A 15,847-nucleotide genomic window follows, 5' to 3' on the forward strand; every position below is an offset into this window, starting at 1 on the left:
TTTCACCATGTTTGCCAGGATGGTCTTGATCTCCTGACCTTGTGATCCACCTGCCTCGGCCTCCCAAAGTGCTGGGATTACAGGTGTGAGCTGTGTGGCCCAGGCTGGAGTGCAGTGGGCAGGTCTCGGCTCACTGCAGGCTCCGCCTTCCGGGTTTACGCCATTCTCCTGCCTCAGCCTCCCGAGTAGCTGGGACTACAGGTGCCCGCCTCGTCGCCCTGCTAGTTTTTTGTATTTTAAGTAGAGACAGGGTTTCACCGTATTAGCCAGGATGGTCTCGATCTCCTGACCTCGTGATCCGCCCGTCTCGGCCTCCCAAAGTGCTGGGATTACAGGCTTGAGCCACCGCGCCCGGCGAGAATGTATTCTTGATAAAGTTCTCCCTCAGCCCGGCCTCTCAGCTGCACAAGGTGTTAGATGTTCTTGTGGGGCCACTGTGACTCTGACTCCAGACTCCTGTCTGGCATTACAGCCCCCCTGCAGAGACACAGCTGTAGGCACAAAGACCACCACATTCCCAGTGAACTGGGGGTACATACAGTTGATGAAAACTCAAGCACAGGGCATGGGATGGACTCAGTGGCATTGATAAGGCCACCAACAGACCTCAGACCATCTGCAGTGGACATCAGACCCCTGAGCTAGGAAGTCCAAGAAGTGCAGACAATCCCAACACTCACGGCATGTGGCCCCCATCCGAAGGTCTCTAGGTAAGCATATGGCCTTCCCTTCCCACTACCTCTTGCCTCCCTGGCTCCCTGGCCCAGCAACCCACTGGTGTGGTCCCTGTCTGACTTAGGGGATGCTGCCAGCTGGACACTGTGAGTGCCGACTGGGGGCTGCCAACATGGACTCCCGGTGGTGTGAAAGTTCTCTAAGGATAGGCAGTTGCCTGGCTGGGTATGTTATTAAACTTTGAATTCCTCATGGGGTTTAGGCTGGTGCCAGGTATGTGATAAGCACTCATTCATGGTCTCAGAGGCTTAGGACATCTGCACATTAAAAGGAGCCTGCAGAGGCCAGCGCGGTGGCTCACACCTGTAATCCCAGCACTTTGGGAGGCTGAGGTGGGTGGATTACCTGAGGTCAGGAGTTCGAGACCAGCCTGGCCAACATGGAGAAACCCGTCTCTACTCAAAATACAAAATTAGTCAGGCACAGTGGCGCATGCCTGTAATCCCAGCTACTCGGGAGGCTGAGGCAGGAGAATTGCTTGAACCTGGAGGTGGAGGTTGCAGTGAGCCGAGATCACGCCATTGCACTCCAGCCTGGGCAACAAGAGCAAAACTCCACCTCAAAAAAAAAAAAAAAAGGGGGGGAGCCTGAAGAGAGCTCACAGGAGGGAATCTCCAAGAGAAAAACGTCTTGCAGCAGGTGGGTATGTTTGAGAAATACAGGGTGCTTCCTATTCCTTTTGAGATCGTACTGATGGACACCTGCCCACTCCACCTTTGTGATAAGTGGTCTTCCACTCAAGAGAATTCCTGGGCCAAGGAATGCTGAATGTGGCAGCCCAGCCTGAGTCCGCCCCTTCCTGCAAATCACAGGTCAGCTGGGGCCCTGCACACCAGGCCCACTCTCAGCCTTACCTTCACCCCAGGGTTGCAGAGCAAGGGGCACTGGCCAGGGCTCTGGCTGGAAACAGCAGTAAGGGGGGGTCTCTTCTTTGTAGTCACAAAACACTCTGCTGGTCAAAACACACAACTCTGCAAAATTAAATGTTTTGTGTGTGTGTCATAAATATATACATATATATGCTTACTTTTGCATAAAGAAACATTGGGGTATGAAAAAGAGAGACAGGGATAGAAAGGACATTTCTAAAGTATACTTCATTGAGGCCGGGCACGGTGGCTCATGCCTATAATCCCAGCACTCTGGGAGGCCGAGGAGGGTGGATCACCTGAGGTCAGGAGTTTGAAACCAGCCTGGCCAACAATGTGAAACCCTGCCTCTACTAATAATACAAAAATCAGCCAGGCATAATGGTGCGTGCCTGTAATCACAGCTACTTGGGAGGCTGAGGCAGGAACCTGGTAGGCAGAGATTGCAGGAGCTGAAATCCCGCTACTGTACTGCAGCCTGGGCAACAGAATGAAACTGTGTCTCTAAATAAACAAATAAACAACCCTTATCGGAGGTTTTGAGCTTTGAGCCACGTACTGTTTTTTGTATTCAAAAGTTAAAATTGGCTGGGCGCAGTGGCTCAAGCCTGTAATCCCAGCACTTTGGGAGGCCGAGGTGGGTGGATCACAAGGTCAGGATATCGAGACCATCCTGGCTAACACGGTGAAACCCCGTCTCTACTAAAATATAAAAAAATTAGCCGGGCGTGGTGGCGGGCGCCTGTAGTCCCAGCTACTCAGGAGGCTGAAGCAGGAGAATGGCGTGAACCCGGGAGGTGGAGTTTGCAGTGAGCTGAAGATCGCGCCACTGCACTCCAGCCTGGGCGACAGAGCGAGACTCTGCCTCAAAAAAAAAAAAAAAAAAAAAAAAGTTAAAATTGGACCGGCGCGGTGGCTCAAGCCTGTAATCCCAGCACTTTGGGAGTCCGAGACGGGCGGATCACAGAGTCAGGAGATCGGAGACCATCCTGGCTAACACGGTGAAACACCGTCTCTACTAAAAAATACAAAAAACTAGGCAGCCGGGCATAGGGCGGCGCCTGTAGTCCCAGCGTACTCGGGAGCTGAGCAGAGAGAATGGCGTGAACCTGGGATCGGAGCTGCTAGTGAGCTGAGATCGCCACTGCACTCCAGCCTGAAGGACAGGAGACTCCATCTCAAAAAAAAGTTAAAATCTAATTTTTATTTAATTTGGGAAAGAGCATAATTTGGGGAGGGTCATTAGGGAGGGAAGGAGGGTAATTAGCGGATAAGCTGGGATCATGGGGAAAGGAAGAAGCCAGAGGGGGCTCCTGGAGTATTTCTGATTCTGTACAAAATGGAATTTTGGGAAACAACAAAGGACTGCTTAGAAACCAGCTACAGGCGGACCGGGTGTGGTGGCTCAGCCTGTAATTCCAGCACTGTGGGAGGCCGAGGCGGGCGGATCATCTGAGATCAGGAGTTCGAGACCAGCCTGGCCAACGTGGTGAAACCCTGTCTCTACTAAAAACTACAAAAATTAACCGGACGTGGTGGCAGGTGCCTTAATCCCAGCTACTTGGGAGGCAGAGGTAGGAGAATCGTTTGAACCCAGGAGGTGGAGGTTGCAGTGGGCCAGGATAAAGTCATTGCACTCAAACCTGGGGGACAAGAGCGAGACTTCTCTCACAAAAAAAAAAAAAAAAAAAAAAAAGAAAAAGGAAAAAGAAAAACCAGCTACAGGCCAGGGGCAGTATTCACACCCATAATCCCAGGACTTTGGGAGGCCAAGACCGGAGGATGGCTTGAACCCAGGATTTGAGACCAGCCTGGGCAACAGTGAGACCCTGTCTTTACACAAGAAAAAAAAAGTCCAGTGTGGCAGCATGCACCTATAGTCCCAGCTACTCGCAAGGATAAGGCAGTGAGCCATGATCCCACCACTGCACTTCAGCCTGAGCAACAAAGACCCTATCTCAAAAAAAAAAAAAAAAAAAAAAAATCTGCTACCATGCAGAAACCCAGTATTTACTGCAGCCCACCTGGAGCTTCAGAGCCATAGAACTAGAGCTGAACTGCACCTTAGAGGTCACTACATTAGGTGGTTCGGGAACTGAGACCCAGAGTTGCTGCCAAGCTTGCTCAAGATCCCACAGCAATGTACGGCAGAATCGAGAACCTGGCATCCCCTGACAAGTCTGGCTTTGCTCTGATGCTGGTCTGAGGTGGACAGTGACATTCAGAACCTTGGCTTTACCCACACATCCAAGTAACCCGAAGACCACAGGGGCCACCGTCCTGGTGGGAGGGTATGAGAGGGGACTACAGCAAACAGCCAACTGGCACCTTAAGCCCCCATGATGACTGGGAAGCAGGGATTCCTTATCCAGGACAAGCCAGAAGCAGGCTGGCAGAGCTGCCCCCCTTTCAGTGGTGCCTGGTCTCCTGGCACCTGCCCCTTTTCCCCCCGCCCGAAGACCAAAGAACCAAGCAGTAGGTTTGTCACTTCCTTTTGGGGAACAGGCTTCAGGCTGTGTAGATGGTATAAACCCCCAGTTACGCATGCCACATGGACACTGGCGTGCCTTGCAGGGTAAGCGTGCAGGGCCTAAACACAGCATCAAAACACGCCACATGCCCTTGAGGCTCACCAACTCATAGGAGGAGGCATGATGACAACCCGCGTCCCTGCATCTGCCAACACAGGGTATCTTGTGCTGGGCTGCCTGAGGTGCTGTCCTTGCCTGTCATCCTCCTTTTCTCTTGCAGCCTTAGGTCCCAGCCCGGGATGGTTTCTACTGCGTGCCTGGGCCTCCAGGGCTCCTCCGTGCCAATGCATGCTTGCTGTGGGCGTGGAGCTTACCATTCTCACCTGGCAGCCCCAGTTACGGCTCCCAGCCTGGGGGAGAACTTCCCTTTCCAAAGTTAGATAACAGGCTGGGCTCTGTCAGAGGATTGGCGCGACGGCTCCACGTGCTGCAGCTGGCGCAGGGCCAGGCCCGCCCTGCCAAGCAGCGGGAAGGGAAGGCCTGGCTGCAGCCGGAGCTGGCAGGTGGCCAAGCCGGGGGTGGACGGGCGGGCCGGGACTGGTGCTGGCCATTGGCTGCCTCAAGGCTCCCACCCCGCCTGCCTCCCCTTAGCCTGCGGCTTTGGCCGGCCCCTGCCTCTCCAGCTGCTTCTGAACTCCCTGGAAAAAGCACCTCCTGCTGGGCTGTGTGAGCTGCGACTGGTTCCCAGTGGCCCCTGCCATGGACATGCCCGAGGTCCTCAAGTCCCTGCTGGAGCACTCTCTGCCTTGGCCAGAGAAGAGAACAGGTAGGCGCGCAGGTGACCTGCAATGGCTGGCTGCCCAGGTACTCGAGGGTGCAAGGGGGCAGCCACAAGCACAGTGGCAGGACAGGCATCTCCAAGCCAGGGAGGGTCCCGGTAGTGGTGTGCCCTTGGTCTCAGGGTGCAGAGTGCGGAGAGGGGTTCGAGGAGGCATGTGTCACACCAGCTCTGGGACTGTTTCCTAGGCCTGCCGGATTTGGGGAAGCCATGGCCAGTGTGTGGCCACTGACAGGTGCTGTGCTCATGTGGGACCAGGACACAACAGGCGGTCCTGTTGAAAGAATTTGGCTGGATGCTGACTGCTTATGAAGCTCCCTCCCGCTGTACGCTGCGGGTGGCAGAGTTGCAGGGACTGTGGATTTGGGCAGCAGGAGCCTGGGTCTGAAGCAGAGGCTTTCCTTGGTGCGCCTGCTGCAGCTCCCGCTTGCCGGAGGGCTGAACTCGTGGATGGGATGGAAGCTGTTATGTAACAGGACTACAAGGCTCGAAGCCCTGCGTTCCTAGGATACCACAGGCAAAACACGCGCGAGGGAGGAGATAGGAGGGCGTGGACCAAGGGGCAGACCTGGTGGCCAGCACCAGTTGTCTCCTAAGTCCTGCCTGGGAACCCCACGGCCAGATTAGTTCGGGAGAGAATCCTGATAAGTCTCTCTCCAAATCTCCTGTTCCCAGACTTCAGGGGTCACCCCCAGGCCCAGGGCTCCAGCTCCTCCTTGCCTTTAAAGGGGCCCAGCTGGCCTCTGCTGCCTGAGTCTGACTTGGGCGCCTGGGGTGTCCTCTCAGAGGACCTTTCTCAGGCCTCCCTCTCATCCTGCTGTGCCAGCACCTGCTACCTAGCATCACCAGGTGGCCCTGGTGGTCCCTGCAGGAATTCCTTCCCCAGGATGCTCTCAGCCCATTCCCAAACCAGAGCCAGGAGACAGACCCCACAGCCCCTGGCCTCCCTTCACCCCTCTGGAACCTGGTGTGGGTTAGCTTGTGCTAAATCAGGAAATCAGGAAAGGAGGGTCAGCAGGTTCTGTTCCTAAGGACACATTGCCCGAACGGGAAGGGGGTTCTGGGAGGTCAGGGCAGGGGCTCCCGAGCTCTCGCATGCAGCTCTGGGCTCAGGCCCCTCCGACCACACCCCACACTGTCAAACGCTGGGACAGTCCAGGCCACCCTCCAAGATGAGTGTCACAGAAGGCGCTCCAGAAGGCGCTCCTGGGGCCTCCTAGCACTGGGGATACCAGTTGTTCACCAGGAGAAGCCCACCTCCTCAGGGAAGCCCTCTGCAAGCCAGCCCGAGGGATCTGCCCCCATTTGGAATCCACACCCACAAACAAGCCACAGCTGACTTTTTTGGCATCTCTGAGTGGCCTGTGAGGGTTGGCAGAGCTGAACACCTATCCAAAAGCTAAGGTAGACGGTCCCCTCCTTGGTCCAGGAACCCAGGAAGGGTGTGCAGCCCCTGCTGGCTCCCCTCAGGTGTCCCAGGATGTCCCCCAGCATGCACACGAAGGGCGAGGCTGCCAGTGGGGCAGGGAGGATTCTTGGGGCGACTCGGGGCACTGCTCCTCAGATGAGGATAACAAGGCCTTTGAAGTGTGGCAGCAGCTGCCAGTCTCTGGCTCCCAGCTGGTCTGCAGAGCCCTGCAATAGCCGAAAAGTCCCCTCCCTCACTGTGGATGAGCGAAGTCAGGGCCTGGCACATAGGGGACCGCCCAAGGTTTCAGGCAGAGCTTTGCCGAGCACCGGCAAGCTGTGGCCGAGAATTAGTTAGTCCAGCATGGCTGGGCAGGTCCAAGGGGTGTGGGCCAGTCTTGGGTCACCTCCTGTCACTTCATGTGGCGTCTCACTGAGGGTGAGAAGCATGAGGTCCCACGGGACTGACAGATGCTTGCAGCCAACTGCTAGATGAAATGGGGGGAAGAGGGTTGAAGAGCCACAGGGGTCACAATGACCGCAGCACATTATTGCCCCCTAATCTGCAATCAGTTTCTTCCCAAAGCTGCCCGAATCTCCAGACCATTTATAAACACAAATGTCTACCTGAAAAGCAACAGACTTTGTTGAAAAGAGGGTACATCCGCCACACAGAATGATTACGGAATTACTTGCCGTTGGGGACCATGTACTTGAGTTGTTGTCGAAGTGGCTTCTCTCCCATCTCCCACTGCTCTGCCTTTGGGTTTGAATGGGAGAAAGGCGATGGAGACCAGGTGCTCCAGAAAACAGGGATGCCCTCAGGCCCGCGCGCCCTTGCTTTGGTGGACTTCCTGCTGCTCCCGTCCGGTGGAAGGGGGCAGTTATCTCTTTGGAGGACTGTTTACAAACTCCCTATTTTCTCTTCTTTCTCCTGCCCCACGGCTGTGCTTCAGCACGCATTTAGGTCACGTGCAGAGCGTATCTCGCCTCCAGTGGGAGGGAAGTGTACAGGAAAGCCGTGCGGAGTGTGAGAAACTCCAGGTGTGCTCTATGCTCTCTGCTCCATGCAGTCTCTCACTCCACTTTCTTTTATTTTCTTTCCTTTTTTTTGAGACATTGCTCTATCGCCAGGCTGGAGTGTGTGCAGTGGTGCAATTTCGGCTCACTGCAACCTCCGCCTCCCGGCAGAGAGAATTTAAGCAATTCTCCTGCCTCAGCCATCCAAGTACCTGGGACTACTGGCACCGCCACCATGCCAGGCTAATTTTTGTATGTTTAGTAGAGACGGGGTTTCACCATGTTGGCCAGGATGGTCTTGATCTCTTGACCTCGTGATCCGCCCGCCTTGGCCTCCCAAAGTGCTGGGATTACAGGCGTGAGCCACCGCACCCACTGTTTTTTTTGTTGTTGTTGTTGGTTTTTTTAGACATTGTCTCACTCTGTTGCCCAGGCTGGAGTGCAGTGGTGCAATGTCAGCTCACTGCAACCTCCACCTCCCATGTTCAAGCAATTCTCCTGCCTCAGCCTCCTGAGTAGCTAGGATTACAGGCACCTGCCACCACGCCCAGCTAATTTTTGTATTTTTAGTAGAGACGGGTTTCACCATGTTGGCCAGGCTGGTCTCAAACTCCTGACCTCCAGTGATCCAGCTGCCTCGGCCTCCCAAAGTGCTGGGATTACAGGCGTGAGTCACTGCGCCCTGCCTCATTTCGTTTTCTAGTTCGATGACGCCCCTTGAAACCCAGCCTTGGGGCCCCTCTCCCTCATGCTGCCCCTGGGCCTCCTAGCACAGTCCGTGTAGACCTTCCCTCTTTCCTGTCCCTGGATAAACAGACTTTCTCCACCAGAAGTGACCAGCTCCCAGACTCCCTTGGCTTCCAGCGACAATGGCTGCTTGGTGGCCTTCATTGTAGGCCATGAGTTCAAATAATTTCCCTTTTGGTAGAGAAATCCATTTCCAACAAAAGGGTGGGTCTGTAGCCAAAGCCCTGACTCAGTTTCCCCTCTATGTCCCTGGGCCCTAAATCCTGAAAAACACTCTTCCTGTCTTCACTCCCACCGTCTCCCAAGGATCCTTTTCCAAGAGTTGATTCTGTTCCAGACTGCTCACTCCAGCTCTCACGTCTTTCTCTTCCAGCTTCTAGAAAGACATGTGTCTCTAAATCATATGATTAGTATTTTATACCCTATCCTTCCCTCTCCCATGGGGCCTTGGCTATGCTTAGAGATACCCCTCCCATTTTCCTGTCATCTCCAGTCACTCAGGCCTCCGTTTCAGGGAGTTGTGGAGCCTGAACATACACCTCGAAGGCTGAACAAGGCCTTTGCTTTGGGCTGGGCGGGTGGCATCCCCACCTAGAGGCACTCCTGGTCTAGAATCCTTTCTGGACAAGGCAGCATGGCCCTGGGAAGAGAGCAGGGGGCTTATGATCAGAGTCAGGACACAAATCCTAATTCTACAACCCACTGGTTGGGACTTGCCCCCCTCTCCATCTCCAGACTTTAAAAAGCAGAAAAGAATATCTGTGTCACGAGCTTGTTGCCAAGATTAAGTGAGTTATCCCATGTGAAAGTGTCTGCAAACCGTGAGGTGCCATGCTGATTTTTTCTGTGAAAGGCAAACAGCAGTTTGCCTGGCATTGTGCGCCTTCTACCTACATCCCACTTGCAACCTGACCCTCATTCCCTTCTTTCCACCTTCCTTTGAAGAACTGGATGTTACAAGTTGGTGTGTACACACACACACACATACACACACACGGCTGTCTCCTTGGAAACACGTGCTGAGGCTCCTAGAGGCATGGTGCCATCTGCTCTGCACGCAACAGGACAGCCCCATTTCACAACAGGCAGGATCTCAGCAGGACTTGCTGGGGCGGAGGCAGGGGTACAGGAAGAGAGAGCCTTGGTGTCATCCTCTTGGTGGATTGAGACAAATGAGCCAAGAGGGTGGACTCGGTGCAGCCTGGACTCTCCTGAGCTTGGCCTGAGTAAAGGGCCCTGTGTTTGCCTCCATGCACAGCCTGGGAACCAGAGCAAAACTGAGAAATCGAGGAGTTTGCTTTCAGGGACGAGGATAGGGGAGAGGGCCTTCTACGTGCTGGACATGCTAGCTCATTTAATCCTCACTACCTCCTTCTAAATGGTATATTTCCCCTGTTCTTCTGGTGAGACAATGAACTCAGAGACACTGGCTACCCTCAGGGCCAGTCTCTCTCTTCTTCCTTCCCACCCTAGGAGCCCAGAGCCTTCTTCTCTACCTGCCCCCCACCCCACCCCTTCAGAGAAATGTGAGAAACTCATTCTCACCAAGTGCCAGGCATTGATGGCAGCGTCGAGGAGTGCTCCTTCCAGATGGCTAGGCTGCTACAGGACGGGCTCCTGACTTGACAGCCACCATCTCCTGAGCGTGTGCCAGGACTGTATTGCGTGCTCCTATGTCATTATCTGTGCAATGGCTCTGTAAGGAAGGTATGATCATCCACTCTACAAATGAGGACATCAACGCTCAGAGAGGGAAGGCCACACAGTTGTTGAAGGATTCAAACCCAGTTCCTCCTGACACCAGGCTCTTGCCCTACCCATAGGGTTCTCTGGGCTCTGAAAGCATGTCTCGGGTGGTAGCTCTTGGTCGCCCAGCCACTCATCATGTGCTTCCAGAGCCTTTGCTATGCTTGGGGAGCCCGGGGTGAATGAAACCAACTCTACTCTTGCTCCCCTGGTGTTTGGATTCTAGAGGGGAGACACAATCAGCTGTGTTAGGCAGGAGGCGGTGGTGGTCAGGACCAGCCTCTCCCAGGGAGAGGCATTTGAACCGAGGCCTGGAGGCCTGGAGGGTGAGGGAGAGGCAGCTACCCGAGGAACTTTCAGGCTGTGGGAAGAGCACCCGCAAAGGCCCTTCCTGGGACGGGAAAGACAAAACAGGTCTCAGGAATAAAAGGCCACTATGGCTGCAGAAAGCAAGCAAGGGGGAGAGGAGTACGAGGTGAGCACCTGTGGAGCCTTGACAGTCATAAAGAGGAGTGATGCTGTCATCTCCCTGTCTGTAAGGCCCCCCCCCCGACTTACTATTCTTGGGGAAGTGGCTGGTGGGGAGAAATGAGGTATCCCCAGAACAATCCAAGCAGGAATTACAGTAGAGTTAACTTTAACTGAGCCCATGCTATAGGCCAGGTGGTGTCCTAGCACTGTGCCTGAATGGACTCCTTTACTTCGGACACCAAGGTACAGAGAGGTTCAATAATTTGCCCAAGATCACCAACAAATACAGTTAACCCTTGACTACCACGGGGATTAGGAATGCTGCACTGCATGCAGTGGAAAATCTGCATATAATTTTTGACTCCCCAAAAGCTTCACCACCAATAGCCTACTGTTGATGGGAAGTCTTACAGATAACATCAACAGTTGATGAACATATATTTTGTATATGTATTATATACCGTATTTTTTTTTTAGACGGAGTCTCACTCTGTCCCCCAGGTTGGAGTGCAGTGGCATGATCTAGGCTCACTGCAACCTCTGCCTCCTGGGTTCAAGTGATTCTCCTGCCTTGACCTCCCGAGTAGCTGGGATCATAGGCGCCACCACCACGTCCGGATAATTTTTGTATTTTTAGTAGAGATGGGGTTTCACCATCTTGGCCAGGCTGGTCTCGAACTCCTGACCTCGTGATCTACCCGCCTTGGCCTCCCAAAGTGCTGGGATGACAGGTGTGAGTCACCACGCCCGGCCTGTTTTTTCTGTTTGTTTTTTGTTTTTCTGGGGGGGAGACGGAGTCTCTGTCACCCAGGCTGGAGTGCAATGGCGTGGTCTCGGTTCACTGCAACCTCCGCCTCTGGGGTTCAAGCGATTCTCTTGCCTCAGCCTCCCGAGTAGCTGAGACTACAGGTGCGCACCATCACACCCAGCTAATTTTTGTATTTTTAGTACAGACAGGGTTTCACTATGTTGGCCAGGCTGGTCTGGAACTCCTGACCTCGTGATCTGCCTGCCTCAGCCTCCCAAAGTGCTGGGACTACAGGCATGAGCCACCACACCCGGCCTATATAATGTATTCTTACAACAAAGTAAGCTAGAGAAAAGAAAATGTTATTAAGAAAATCATGGCCGAGAGCAGTGGCTCATGCCTGTAATCCCAGCACTTTGGGAGGCTAAAGTGGGAGAGTACTTGAGCCCAGGAGTTTGAGACCAGCCTGAGCAACATAGTGAGACCCTGTCTCTACAAAAAAATCAAAAATTAACCAGGCAAGGTAGTGCACACCTGAAATCCAAGCTACTCTGGAGGTTGGGGCAGGAGGATTGCTTGAGACCAGCAGTTCAAGGCTGCAGTGAGCTATGACAGCACCGCTGCACTCCAGCCTGGAGGATAGAGCGAAACTGTCTCAAAAAAAAAAAAAAAAAAAAAAAAAAAAAAAAGAAAAAAATAAAACAGAAAATACACTTACTCTTAACTAAGTTGAAGTGGATCATTGTAAAGGTCTTCATCCTTGCCTCCATATTGAGTAGGCTGAGGAAGAGGAGGTGGAGGAAGAAGAGGGGCTGATCTTGTTTCAGGGGTAGCAGAAGTGGAAGGGGAGACAGGAGAGGCAGGCAAACTTATTGTAACTTTTGTTGAAAAAAATCCACATGTAAGTAGACTCATGCAGTTCAAGCCCCTGTTGTTCAAGGGCCAACTAAAGTGGAAGCAGAAGTCAGCCCCATGGGGTCTGGCTCCAGAGCCCCACCTCTGTCCTCCCAGCACAGCTTTGACTGCAGAAACCGTGGCTATCAGGTAGCGGCTTCTGAGACATCACAGAGGGCAGAGGTGAGGGCTTCTCTCTGGAAAGGGCACTCTTCGGGCAGCTCTCCATTTGCAGACCAAGCCCTGGTAGCAAACAGAATGCAAGACAAACAGGAAACTAGCACTTTTGAGAGGAGGGCAAGAATCAGTGAAGAGCCTCCACCCACCACTTCTCCCCTGGAACACACTGAGACCAAGGTACAAACCGCAGAGCCCAGCCACAGGCATGCGGGCTAAAAAGGAGAGCTGCTGGGAAGGCTTGTGCGGGCAGACTTGCCGAAGGATGGCTCACGTTTGCTGTTCCAGGTTCAACTGTGAATCAAACACAATGACTGTTATTTAACATTATTAATGCTCCAAATGCATATCACTTAGCTCTGAAACGTTTGGTTAACCGTCCTACTAGCACCAAGAACAAAGCAAGCCAACAAATATTTACCGATCGGGTGGGAATTTTTTAAAAAAAGAAAAAAGAAAAAAAAAGTATATTTTTACTGAGTTACTACCCTGAACAAAGCACTGTGCCCTCCTGCATTTGATTTGGGCAAAAGACACAGATAACCAGGCTTTGTTAGAGCTCAATGGAAGAAGCCTTATCACCCTCCTGCTCTCACACATCCCAGGCCCATGTCCCATTTTCAGTAACTCAGAAAACAGAATGGGACTGTTCTAATAGGCGCTGAATATATGCCCAAAGAGATCATTATAGGGTATCTGGCCAAAGGCTCCTGTGTTGGACTTTTAGCTCCTCTAAACTTCAAGTTTCAGTAAAAATAATCCAAACTGGCAAAATGGCTTAATGAAAATCACTTATTCTGCATATGTTCAACTGACAAAGTTTTTGTTTTGTTTTGTTTTGTTGAGACAGAGTCTCGCTCTGTAGGCCAGGCTGAAGTGCAGTGGCGCAATCTTGGCTCACTGCAACTTCCACAGTGATTCTCCTGTCTCAGCCTCCAGAGCAGCTGAGATTACAGGTGCCCGCCACCATGCCCGGCTAATTTTCATAGAGATGGGGTTTTGCCGTGTTGGCTGGTCTTGAACTGCTGGCCTTAAGTGAGCCACCCGCCTTGGCCTGCCAAAGTGCTGGGATTACAGGCGTAAGCCACTGTGCCAGGCCTGAACAAAGTTTTTAGCTTGAGCTGGTTAGCAGGTTTCTGGAACAGTAATGACTAGAATGTACAGCCAGTCATCCAGCTCTGGAAAATGGACATTTCACATCCAATCTTGTCTGTAGCTTAGGCTGTAAACCCACCCTCAGGCCCGCAGCCTTGTACTCACACCCAGAATAATTCTACTCCTGACCCAACACAGCTTGAACAGGAGGGGAAGGGTGGGTACCCACCCACTGGGTACCCACCCACTCCACAATGTATACCGTGCCAGGCAGGCACCTGGCATCACACATCACAGGTCATCCTCACAACCATCCCGTGAGGCAGGCATATCCATTTCTGTTTCCAAGGGAAAGTAACTGAGGCTTAGGAGAAGTCACTTGCCTATGGCCATGTGGCTGGGTCAGCAACTGAGGAGGGTCTCCCCACAAAGTCACTGCTGCCCCAGGACCCATGCTTCCCTGAAGAAACTAGTGTGGTTTTGTTTCTTGTTTTCTGTTATTTGGAGACAGGGTCTCTCTCTGTCACCCAGGCTGGAGCGCAGTGTGGCACAATCACAGCTTATTGCAGCCTTGATCTCCTGGGCGCTAGCAATCCTCCCACCTCAGCCTCCTGAGTAGCTGGGGCTACAGGCGCACTACCACACTCAGCTAATTTTTTTTTTCTTTGAAAAAATGGAACGCTTCACGAATTTGCATGTCATCCTTGCACAGGGGCCATGCGAATCTTCTCTGTATCGTTCCAATTTTAGTATTTGTGTTGCTGAGGCGAGCACATCAGGCTGTTTACTGTTTGTAGAGATGAGGTCTCACTATGTTGTCCAGGCTGGGCCGCTGTTCCACATCATACCTTTATTTTTCTTTTTTCCCCCTGAAAAACCTCTCTAATCTCCCAGCCTTTAAAGTCTTAATCATGTAATAACATGTTCTTCTTAAGGGGTTTATTTCTTCTTCTTCTTTTTTTTTTTTTTTGAGACGGAGTCTCGCTCTGTCTCCCATGCTGGAGTGCAGTGGTGCAATCTCGGCTCACTGCAAGCTCCTCCTCCCGGGTTCACGCCATTCTCCTGCCTCAGGCTCCTGAGTAGCTGGGACTACAGGCGCCCGCCACCACGCCCAGCTAGTTTTTTGTATTTTTAGTAGAGACGGGATTTCACTGTGTTAGCCAGGATGGTCTCGATCTGCTGACCTTGTGATCCGCCCGCCTCGGCCTCGCAAAGTGCTGGGATTATAGGCATGAGCCACCGCACCCGGCCGGAGTTTCTTTCTTTGTAAGGCTCACAAACTATGGAAATTAGCTACTTCTCTCAACATTTATACCTCCACTAAGATGGTGCAAGGTCACACCATTATTCTCACTTTAGTGATAGGAGACAGAGGTAGAGAGGGGCTGCTGTGGTGGAGAATGAAGAGGAGAACATAATGGCTCCCACCTCCAGGACAGCACTGTTTAATGCTGCAAACTAGCAATGTAGCTAACCTCTCACAGCTTGCAATTAAGCACGATAGAGAATGTGTTTACAATGCTCCTGCAGTATTTGTGACACATCATTTACCCTCTGGTTATCCAGGGGAAAAAAACCCTCTTTGGGAAGTGTCAGTACATGAACACCAAGTTCTGGAGGCTTAACCTGCCAGTCTCACTTCTCACCAGCACACTTGCCTGTTATGGTAGTTGCTCCAGGCTGGGAGATAACTGGAGTAGGCATTATTCATTTTGGATAACTACAGCTAAAAAAAGAAAATCTAAATCTTTACTTCCTCTTACTACATCCCATCTTTCTCATAAACACGTTAGAACCTTCCACTGTTATCATTAATCATCCTCTAATACTTTGAGAATGGGTTTTTCTTCCCAGCAATAACGTCATATTAGCCATGAGACTATATGGATATGACTCTAAGCCATCAAGTCTCTTCATGGCCAAACTAGCAGGTTTTTTAAAAAGCTTCCTATATTGTTTTCTTTTCTTTTTTTTTTTTTGAGACAGAGTCTCACTCTCTTGCCCAGACTGGAGTGCAGTGGCATGATCTTGGCTCACTGCAACCTCCGCCTCCCAGGTTCAAGCGATTCTCCTGCCTCCGCCTCCACCTCCTGAGTAGCTGGGATTACAGGTGCTCACCACCACACCCAGCTAAATTTTTTTTTTTTTTGAAACACGGAGTCTCGCTCTGTTGCCCAGGCTGGAGTGCAATGGTGTGATCTCGGCTCACTGCAAGCTCCACCTCGCGGGTTCACACCATTCTCCTGCCTCAACCTCCCAAGTAGTTGGGACTACAGGTGCCCATCACACACCCAGCTAATTTTTTGTATTTTTTAGTAGAGACAGGGTTTCACCATGTTAGCCAGGATGGTCTTGATCTCCTGACCTTGTGATCCTCCCGCCTTGGCCTCCCAAAGTGCTGGGATTATAGGCGTGAGCCACCGCATCCGGTCTATTTTTGTTTTTTTGTTTTTTGTTTTTGAGACAGAGTCTCCTTTGTCGCCCAGGATGGAGTGCAGTGGCACGATCTCGGCTCACTGCAAGCTCCGCCTCCTGGATTCACACCATTCTCCTGCCTCAGCCTCCCAAGTAGCTGGGACTACAGGGGCTCGCCACCGTGCCCAGCTAATTTTTTTTTTTTTTTTTTTTT

General features: G+C 52.2%; 2 protein-coding genes and 1 long non-coding RNA gene across 3 annotated transcripts in view; 2 read left to right on the top strand and 1 right to left on the bottom strand.

The window, feature by feature from the left end:
• The first annotated feature begins 4,589 nt into the window (after nt 1-4,589).
• TEF (TEF transcription factor, PAR bZIP family member) overlaps nt 4,590-15,847 on the top strand; it is a 34,286-nt gene continuing 23,028 nt past the window's right edge. The window contains exon 1 of the mRNA XM_017870288.1: nt 4,590-4,901. Coding sequence (XP_017725777.1) covers nt 4,835-4,901 — 67 coding nt within the window. The 5' untranslated portion in view covers nt 4,590-4,834. The remainder of the gene's footprint in view (nt 4,902-15,847) is intronic.
• On the top strand, nt 4,915-7,702 carry LOC108528444 (uncharacterized). The gene is given in 6 exon segments (XM_017870238.1): nt 4,915-7,340; nt 7,342-7,369; nt 7,372-7,460; nt 7,462-7,509; nt 7,512-7,560; nt 7,563-7,702. Coding segments are annotated over 6 exon segments (588 nt in total). The 5' UTR covers nt 4,915-7,106.
• LOC108528474 (uncharacterized) overlaps nt 7,967-15,847 on the bottom strand; it is an 11,198-nt gene continuing 3,317 nt past the window's right edge. Inside the window, exons 2-5 of the long non-coding RNA XR_001885167.1 lie at nt 12,312-12,417; nt 11,771-12,189; nt 9,633-9,809; nt 7,967-9,346 (exon numbers count right to left, since the gene is read on the bottom strand). This is a non-coding gene — a long non-coding RNA (uncharacterized LOC108528474). The remainder of the gene's footprint in view (nt 9,347-9,632; nt 9,810-11,770; nt 12,190-12,311; nt 12,418-15,847) is intronic.

Source organism: Rhinopithecus bieti, unplaced genomic scaffold (assembly GCF_001698545.2).
Source record: "Rhinopithecus bieti isolate Rb0 unplaced genomic scaffold, ASM169854v2 scaffold_4967, whole genome shotgun sequence".
Taxonomy (NCBI): domain Eukaryota; kingdom Metazoa; phylum Chordata; class Mammalia; order Primates; family Cercopithecidae; genus Rhinopithecus; species Rhinopithecus bieti.